Source organism: Brachyistius frenatus, unplaced genomic scaffold (genome assembly GCF_029030835.1).
Source record: "Brachyistius frenatus isolate BFR_SWC_R1_liver_20210118 unplaced genomic scaffold, ASM2903083v1 Contig_356, whole genome shotgun sequence".
In the NCBI taxonomy this organism is placed as follows: Eukaryota; Metazoa; Chordata; class Actinopteri; family Embiotocidae; genus Brachyistius; species Brachyistius frenatus.
The window spans coordinates 220,001-230,000 of NW_027210955.1; the positions used below are offsets into that span (position 1 = coordinate 220,001).

At 44.5% G+C, this 10,000-nt stretch overlaps 1 protein-coding gene across 4 annotated transcripts in view; it reads right to left on the reverse strand.

Moving 5' to 3' along the window:
- The window catches only part of LOC138636143 (WD repeat-containing protein 7), a 106,251-nt gene that overhangs the window by 85,661 nt on the left and 10,590 nt on the right, over positions 1–10,000 (reverse strand). For all 4 annotated transcript variants that reach the window (XM_069724005.1, XM_069724004.1, XM_069724007.1 and 1 more), the window contains exons 10-14: positions 6,048–6,198; positions 5,813–5,928; positions 4,854–4,986; positions 3,892–4,112; positions 2,360–2,555 (exon numbers count right to left, since the gene is read on the reverse strand). In XM_069724005.1, coding sequence (XP_069580106.1) covers positions 2,360–2,555; positions 3,892–4,112; positions 4,854–4,986; positions 5,813–5,928; positions 6,048–6,198 — 817 coding nt within the window. The remainder of the gene's footprint in view (positions 1–2,359; positions 2,556–3,891; positions 4,113–4,853; positions 4,987–5,812; positions 5,929–6,047; positions 6,199–10,000) is intronic.

Consider the following 10,000-nt stretch of genomic DNA (forward strand, 5'->3'; position numbering starts at 1 on the left):
GTCTCCTGCTCTGCATGTCTCATTATTATCATCATTTACTGTCTCTTGAATAGAATTCAGGTCACAGACCGTCTCCACCTCAGAGAGACGAGAGCTTCAGAGAGACGTCAGTAGAGCCGACGTCAGGACCGGCTCGGGCAGAGTGAGGAGAAGTGGCACCCTTCTACCTGTGTGTGTGTGTGTGTGTGTGTGTGTGTGTGTGTGTGTGTGTGTGTGTGTGTGTGTGTGTGTGTGTGTGTGTGTGTGTGTGTGTGTGTGTGTGTGTGTGTGTGCGCGCTGAAGGCCTGTGAGCCAAGGCCCTATTACATGTCCAACGCCTGAGTACACACACCTTCCTTAATTTCACACTTAGCTACCCTGCAATCTCCCAGAAATACAGCTCATTCAGGACACACACACACACACACACACACACACACACACACACACACACACACACACACACACACTAGAGTGTCATCATTCAAGCTAATGTTACCTCTATACCCTGCCACACATTTACTGCTAATTGTGTTGTCTTAGTAATGGCTTTTCAGCCACTAGGGGGCGCTGAGGAGGCAGAGCTGTTTCTGAAGAGAGCGAAATGGATAAATAACACATCATATTTAACAGAAGTGTTTCCATCAGTATTTCCAATGTTTGAAGTTTTGTTGGTGCTCTTTTTGAATGATGTCATCTTGTTGCCTCCTGCTGTGGTTTAAAGGTCACCAACTGTTTATCTCTTAACTTCTGATATTTGACCGACCGCGTTTCAATGAGCATCTATTGACGTGAACGTCGTTAACCGCCAAATGAAAAAGGAGAAGCAGTAACTCGGACGAGGCCATTTGTCGTATTTGCAGACAAAAGGAGGAAATTAGAGATAAGATGCTAATGCCACAAATCTTAAAAATTCCTGAACTTGCCATTTCCTTATGTACATGACATTGATGTTGCGATGGGTTTACGAGTCAGAGGGCATCTATAGATCAGTCATCGGTTCACAGACAGTGAGTACAGTCTGTTCTTGGTCTCTACACAGGAAGAGTGGCATCCAATTGGGATCTACTAAGATCTGCATGTTGCTGGGACAGCGACACATTTAGGACCCGCGACAGTGACCCATTCAGGACCAGGGACAGAGACCCATTCAGGCCCAGGGACAGTGACGCATTCAGGACCCGGGACAGCGACTCATTCAGGGCCCAGGACAGAGACCCATTCAGGACCAGGGACAGCGACCCATTCAGGACCAGGGACAGCGACGCATTCAAGACCCGGGACAGAGACGCATTCAGCGTCCGGGACAGCGACCCATTCAGGACCAAGGACAGCGACGCATTCAGGACCCGGGACAGAGACCCATTCAGGACCAGGGACAGCGACGCATTCAGGGCCCGGGACAGCGACGGATTCAAGACCCGGGACAGCGACGCATTCAGGGCCCGGGACAGCGACGCATTCAGCCCCCGGGACAGAGACGCATTCAGCGCCCAGGACGGAGACGCATTCAGGACCAGGGACAGAGACTGAAGAACAGAGATATCCCAGCAGAGATACTTACAGTGGCTCTTCCTTGTTGTTAGCTGTCAATCATCATTCAGTTCATCCAATAACTCGACATGTTTCAAGAATTTCTGCCTCTTACATCAGAAATGTTTATCGGTGTAAAACTACGTTCTCTGCGTATTCTTTGGTTTCCTGCGTCTCTTTCTCACCACAATAAGAGCAGCCGTCTCTCATGTTCATCTGATTAATACCTTCAGTCGTATTAAAATACACACCAATCATCTCCTGTTTCTACTGTCATGTTTAGTAAGTATCTTTACAGCTGATAAATGTATATTTTCATTTCCCCTTTATTTTGCACGCCCAATATTAAATATGTATTCAGACAATGACGCAGAATGGACACCGTGTTAAATGACCCATTTTAAAGATGCAGTACTGGCTGCACGTCGTTAGTCGATCAGCTGGACATTTTTCTGGCGGTGGAGTGAAGTTTCCACGTGATTTTACAAACGCAGAACTTTAGGAAACCAGGCTTCAAGACTCTAGAAAGATTCCTGAACAATTGGGTGTACTGGTTTCAAATCTGGTAATGATGAAGAACAGCGAACCGGTTTAGAGCTTCTAACATGGATGAAAATCTTTCAGGAATCTAATAATTAATTTAAAGCTGAAAGTCAGAAAAAAGTGGACAAAAACTTTGGTCTGAATGTTTGAAGCCATTCAACCAACTCTGTCCCAGATCAAAATAAATATGACACTTGGTGGGATGTGGTTGTTTTGGAGATATTCAGAAGTTCACCTGTGCAGAATAAAGGATTCACGTTGTGCCGCTGGTTTTTTCCGGCGTCAGAAGTCTCCTGGTTCTCACCTGTATCCATCTGCCAGACGTACACGGAGCCGTCGGAGCATCCCACCACCAGGTAGTCGTCCGCCGGACGCCACTTGATGACTTGGATGGGAAAGAGGTGGCGCGACGCCAGCATGATGCACTTCCTCTCTCTGAGACTGAGCAGGCCGACGGAGTGGTCGCTGGCCACCGAGCAGACGCAGTGCTGCACGCGGGTCTGCAGCGGGAACACAGGCAGCAGTCAACCTCCAAACATCGTACATGCGTGTATTCAAATCCACCTGTCAGACTACAAACTGACTGCACACATCAGGGAACGGAGAATTGGTTTTATCAGAGACTTCCCTCCTTCTTCCTGACTCCTCTCCAGTTATGTTTGTCGTAAAAGAATTTATGTTTCAAGGCAAAGTTTTATTGTTGTTCTCTTGCACAGGAGACATTTGTAAGCAAGTTAATGGGCTGCACCATTAATTGTTAAAAAATAAATAAATAAATCAAAAAATCTCAATCTCAATTCACGCCTTCGTACAATCTCTTTTTTAAATGACAACGATTCTGACTCATTTTCATTTGGGACATCAGCTGCATCAAAACAAGCACGCCAACTCTCTCAACCAATGAGGACGCAGCGTTACACCACGTGACGCGGAGCAGCAAACAGAAAACTTCAGACATTGTAATGATTTCCCTGCTTTTTAAATATGATGTAATCTTCTCTGTCAGCTTCACCAGTGATGATAAACCATCAGTGATTTATTAGACTCTGTAGTAGCATTTTATCGATATACCTGATCTGAAATTTATAAGATTTCCTTGATCAATCTATATATTTATATTATTAATAATAACTTGTATCCTATTTCAGGCACCATCCTATTTTTTTTGTTGTCTTCTATATCAGGTGTATGAAAGCAAATAACATTTATATTGAAAAAAAAAAAAGATATATATATATATATATATATAAAATTCCTTTTGCTGCATGAAAGTACTGATGAAACATTCATGTTGGTGATAACGAGCTCCTTCAAACTGAACGACTTCGACTATATTTGGGAAAAAAAAACTTCTGACCTTCATTTAAGGTTTAATTTATGTTTCTAAAGTGAATAAAAAAACATCCCATGTCTTCATTAAAGCCTGCGAGTGACAGGTCAGCCTTTGTAGTCACGACGGCAGTCATCTGATTTCCATGGCAACACCACATTTCTCAACATTGATCTTAATGTCATTAGAACAATGCAGTCTGAAAGTCGTCTCCTGTTTTCATGTGTCTTGATTTGTGTGTGTGTGTGTGTGTGTGTGTGTGTGTGTGTGTGTGTGTGTGTGTGTGTGTGTGTGTGTGTGTGTGTGTGTGTGTGTGTGTGTGTGTGTGTGTGTGTGTGTGTGTGTGAGAGACCACAACAATACAATGCTATTAAAGTTATTTCCATAGTAACACAAGTCACTAACATTCAGATCTAATGTCACCAACAAAACACAGAGACACCAAACAAACAAACAAAAGACAGAACGGAGACATGGACAGATGTCCATGTATCCTGAAGTCTTACGCTGCAGTTCTCCGGCGGGACGATGAGCTGCGTGATCTCTCCTCCGTGGACGCAGAAGATGTGTTTCATCTCTCCGGTGAAAATGTCCCAGATGATGACGGAGAAGTCGACGCCGCCCGACACCAGCGAGCGCTGGTCGTAGCGCGGCGAGATCTGGTACGGGTACAGGACGCAGGTCACCTTGTTGCGGTGGCCTCGCAGGGTGCGGTGGGGCGGCCAGCCTGCAGGACAGACGGACGGACACAGATTGGACACCCGTCAGGAGCAGCTGGTTTATAAAGGAGGACTGAAGAATAGAAGCAGCCGAGTTCTGATGTGAAGAAACTTTTACTTCGGCCTATAAAAGTTTGCTTTGTGGTTCGTCATTAAAAAGTGAGTTAAAAACAAACTGTAATTCTATTTCTCCCGTTTCTACCTGCTGATCCAGTTGTAGTTCGGACTCGTCTGAGATTTGTTTGTAAGAACTCTTGAAGTTCAGTGAGTCAGCTGCTGCTGAGCTCTGCTGCGTTCCAGATGACGTCCTTCCATCAGTCCACTAACTAACACTAATCTACCATGTCAGGACTCTGATTGTAGTTTTAACAGAGTCGTGTTGTTTCAAATCACACTGACAGGAAATGACCTCATCATGTGACCACATCACCCTCCAACATATCTGCAGCTTTAATTATTTTACCCAGAAACTAACGTGTTTTTGTGAAGTAGACACTTCATCTTCATCATCATCATCTTCATAGCAGCAGAAATAAAAAGTGTGTTCTACAGTTGGGTCAGAAGATCTGCTCCGGTTCAGCTAACAGGACGTCATGCTGCTCTATTTCCACCAGAGGCAGGTTAGTTTAAGTCCTCTGAACTTTTACTTTACTGCTGTAGAAAATGTTTTTCCACCTGAAACAGGTTTCATTAATAATAAATCTTCTGCCCCCCCCCCCCATCCCTACCCCTCTCTCCCTCCCCCTCACCTCTCCTGAGCATGTGCTCCCCCTGCAGCAGCTGCACGATGGCTGTCTGAGTGGCGGGAACCAGGATGATGCTGCCGTCTTCTCTCCCGCACACCAAGCGGCCCTGAGAGGGGATGTAGACGCTGGCCGTCACCTGAACACACACACACACACACACACACACACACACACACACACACACACACACACACACATTTTTGAGCTCGTTTTGAGCCTAATGTCATTTCGGTCAAATTATAAATAAATGTATATTTGAATTCTTTAAACAATTAAAAAAAAGGTCTGAGGATGAAAATTGCTGAAATATTCTTCAGACTCTGAATGAGGTTGATGAAAGTCTCCAGATTGTCGCTGCAGGATGATGTTTCACTCACTTCTCCCACTCAGCACAAGAACACAGACACGACAGCGATCGCAGCGTGAAGATAAAAATGACTAAAAATGAGTCTGTTCCAACCTTCATAACAAACAAACACTTTCACAGCCTCATATCGACACGCACTTCCTTTTATCTCCACTGGAGGTCACTGTTCATTCTGTCTCTTTATCACCAAGAGTGCGTTGAGTTGATTGACCAATCACATCTTTTGAAGGGAGGTGTCACCTAGCAACAGGGGCCAATCACCTGCTCACTACGATCAGGGTTTCTGTCCTTTCATTGATCAGGGTTGCTCTGAGAAGTTTCCTGAATCTCTCTTAAGATGAGACTCCTTGATAAAAACCTTTTAGCTCAGTTAGCAGCTCTGAGAGGATTCTGAGAAGCGTCATGTTCAGTTCTCCAACATGACAACATGCCATTAAAAACACCCTCAGCAGTCATTCCCCAGATAAACATCCAGGCCTTCTCGGGCCGTTAGCTTCCCCGGTCCATTCACCTCACTGAGCGTACAACGGGAGCATCTCTGAACTTTTTTTTTTTTTTTGCCCCTCATACGTGTGACGTCGTCCTGTGTTCAAACCTTAATGGGTTCTTCTTTGCCGGGCAGGACGCTGAGCTGGTCGATGATCCCTGAGGACACCGGGGTCAACTTATCAAACGCCTCCTGGAGACTGACGGTGGACGACACCTGCAGCTCTGCAGCGACAGAGACGGAGAGACACGTGAGACGAGTTTAGAGACGAGCCTGTCAAAGGATGTAAAGATGTCCCCCAAAAACTGCAAACAGCTGGTCGCTACGGTTACGCCTCCTCTACCTGCAGAGGTGGACGGCGGCTGCGGAGGAGGAGCGGCATCCGGGATGCTCCACAGGGACATCCTGCCCGCCGAGTCTCCCTGGATCAGCAGCTTGTGGAAGGGCTCCCGCCGGCCAAAGAAGAAGCGAGTGACCGGAGGACAGATGAGGAGCTGGAAGGAAGGAGGAGGACGAGAAAAGACACGTGAACACCTGGAAACCCGAAGCCACCAAATCTCCACAGCTGGACGAGTTGTGTTTCCTCACTAGTTCTACCTAAACGCTCGGCAGAGATTATTATCACTTTGGGGGCTTTTTCGTTTCAGGTTTGGTGGCAGGTGAAGCTGAGATGTTTGGTTCTGCTCTCCGGTCATCTTCAAACAAACACACAGCAAACTGCAGGACAGCAGATCCACACATCTCTGATTCACCGGCACAGTCAACCGGTTTTTACTGAGAAAGAAAACCTCATGTAGAAGAAAACCGATCACTTCCTGTCAGGATGAGGGTCATGTGACCTCTGATTTATTCTGATTTGTCAGAATACACCAGACCTCTCTAGGACAAAGAACTACTGCTGCCAAACTAGTTTATCAATCAGTCCGGAGGTTTCTGCAGAATAATGGTGATGATGAGAGGACGGCAGCAAAGCTTTCTTTTTTATCCTAAAACGGACAATCCACCCTAAAACAGAACGACCCTCCACTCCCAAAACCTTTATTTGAAAGTCATTCTAACGCATGCAAAGACCAGCAGGAGTTTTTAATTCATGATTATCAGTTGTAGGATAAAACTTTAGCGGACTTTTAACAGAGCTAGTAGAAAAAGAGCGCGAGGTGCTGACCGAGAAAAATAACAGGCGTCCTGGTTCATATTCACCAACTCATGATAGAAAATCTAAACTTTTTTGGGGGATTGTTGCAAACAAAAATGTTTGATTTTTGCAGCAGACTTTAAACAACAAGAACATGAAGTTGTGGGAGTTAAAGGAAGAGTATTTAAATGTTTTTCACGCACTACCTGATGAAGCAATAAATATGTAATCACTTCCGTTGATAATATATTCACACAAATACGACCGATTTGTCCCTTGTGGACTCCACTGTCCATCTGAAACATGCCAGCTGGTGGAAACAGCAGGAAGACCCTCAGAAGACTCAACAGGTCGCTACTTCCTGAACGCTAAAAGCAAATCTGATGAAAACTGAACACTTGGTGCCGGTGAGTCCCGGTTTCTGTTTTAGGGTGGGTTTTCCTCTGGACAGACACGCAGCAGCAGGATCTCAGCCGGCAGGTAGCTCGCGGTATCATGCAACCTGCTGGTTTGTTTACGACGCCCTGATTGTTATTGTGACGGCTCCGTGACTTCACACCTGCCCGGGTTCTTGAGGAGAAACACCCCGACGACCTCGTCAAAGGAGAACAAATCAAGAAATGAGAAGTTGGCCAAAGAGGAAAAATGTCCTAAAAGTTTCAGGTGGACGGCTGCAATGATCCATCAGACTGATAATGATGGACAGAATGAAAGCTGGGGGACCTGTGGTTGGTGTAAAGGTGGGGCTGGGGTGGGGTGGCGGGGGGAGGGGGGCTGCAGTCACCACAGCAGCTACATTTGAAGGAGGAACAGAAGCAGGAGCAGGGCAGCAGAGGAGGTGATCAGTTAGTTCAGCTCTTCTGAACGCTGTGGACGAGCTGAGAGGATGCAAAGTGCCACCAACACACAACACACACACACATATACACAACACAACACACACACACACACACACACACACACACAAACCAAACTACATCTTTAAACAAGATGTGAGTGATTAAATTCAACATCAGTATCGAACAAACGAAATGAAAGAGAACAAAAAGGAACTCAACCCACGGCGACCTGGAAGAATGTGGTGTTTGTTTTGAGCGCCTCTGTGCAGCGGGCGGACGGAGTTTCTCTACATTCACCTGGATACACCTACTGTCATGTAATCTAATACAGCCTCATGAGGTTCATTTAAACCATCAAAATACAATCTGTCACAAACGAAGACAGAGGAGCTCTCAGGAGCAAAAGAAAAGTTCAAACTATTGCTTTCAATTCTGAATTCACCACGAGATCCTTCATAATTGAGGACGTCACGCTGAATTCATTAATTTCTTGATAAGTAATATCTTCGTATCATTTCAGCTGTGCTTAAGAAAGTTATTCCAGTCTTTTCTAATTTGCTATCACCTTGATGTTAATGAAACGCAACGCCTCCTGATGTTTCACAATAAAAGCCTACTAGGAAAAGAAGCCCTTTTTGCAGCTCTATGCCACTGAAAGGCTTTTATTGTGATAAATCAGTGCAGGAAGTTACCAACCAACGACTAAAAAAAAAGAGAAAAAAAAAGATCTAGCAACTTCAATCAGGTTTACTGAGAAACAGTCAGTGTGACTCACTGAAATGGAGTAATTACTAAGGAAATGTATAATATCCAAACTTTATACAGTAGAGAAGCTTTTCAAAATAAAAGTTATTTACAGATGGAAAATCTCCCCAAGCGAGCATTCAAAGAGGGATAAAACACAGAAAACACCATTTCCTCTCGTCCTGTCTGTATCCGATCATGTATTTCAACACAAATATCAAATTGTGGGAAATTTGAAAGCCTATATGGAGCTTTAAATATTAAAATATGCCTCAGACAACTGAATACAAACTAATTCTGAAGTTCTTCACCTGAATATTGACACGTAACTAACGTAAAAACGCTCTAGTCTGAAGTCTAGCCGTCACTTTGTGTGGTGCATCTCTGGTTTGTCAGACTCATTATTCTGTTAAAGAAACAGCAGCTCAGGGACTTTGCATGCATCTTCATCAGTATGAAGACAGATGAGGAGTGTGATGGTGCTTTTTGGAGGAGGAGTTTTGTTTTAGTGGGAAGAGAGCATGAAACCAGGTGAACCAGAGTGAGTTCAGTCCGTCAGGCAGGCAGGAAGGAAAGAAACCAAGAGAGGAGCGAACTCAACCGGCAGTTCGTCCCGCCGCCGTCGACCCAGCGGCTCACGCTCCCTCAAACCTCAGTGGGACCGAACCAACATCTGGAAACAGCTGCAGTCCTGCAGTGTCTGCTTCCACTTTAACAGCCATCACGGTTTCTTTTGTTTCTTCTGGATGTGCATGTTATTCCTCCTTTAATAGAACAATCTACGACATTTTTATACAGTTTAATAATCGGTTGATCGAGCTTCAGGGAAATTAAGCAGCTTCATTATACCAGAGAGAAAGAGCCAGATACTTAATGACCAGCGTTTCTTTGGGGAAAGTTATGGACTAACTACACTGATGATGACGTGAGCTGCATCAGGATCTGATTCAGCACCAGCTGGGGAACATGACTGATGCCGAGTTGACATATAAAGTTGACTTTACTTTAAAATGCATTTTTCAACAGCTAAAATGAACTGCTGATATTATTTATGTCTAAAATGTCATGGAATATTTTTGCCGTTTGTGTTTTGAGTCTAAAGATTTTTCTTTTCTTATCCTGTAATGATTTATCAATTTTTTTATGAAAAACAATTGAAGTGAAACAAATGAGCAAACCTTGAAAAACAGCATTGTATTTGAAACTTTGGATTATTTTACATTATTCAATATAATTCCATATTTCATCAATTTCAATAGTCCATTTTTTGGTTGTACGTCATATTTTTTTCCTGAGTAGTTGTAATTTGTAGGAATTTAAATGATAATAAGTTGAATTGTCACTGAGCTCCTTTGATTGACACATGATGACTGATCTCAAACTCTCCGCTCTGTCGTTTAACGAACCGTCCAACGTACTATTTAATCATTTGACTCCTGAAACTCTGCGTGTGAGTTGGGAAGCTGACTTCTCCTCCTGGTTTCTTACAGCTGAAGCGTGAAGCTGAGCCGCTGAGCGGATGTCGGCGTATTCGTTGCTGTTCTCACAGCTCGCTCCTCTCGTCCGGACGTCACTTTC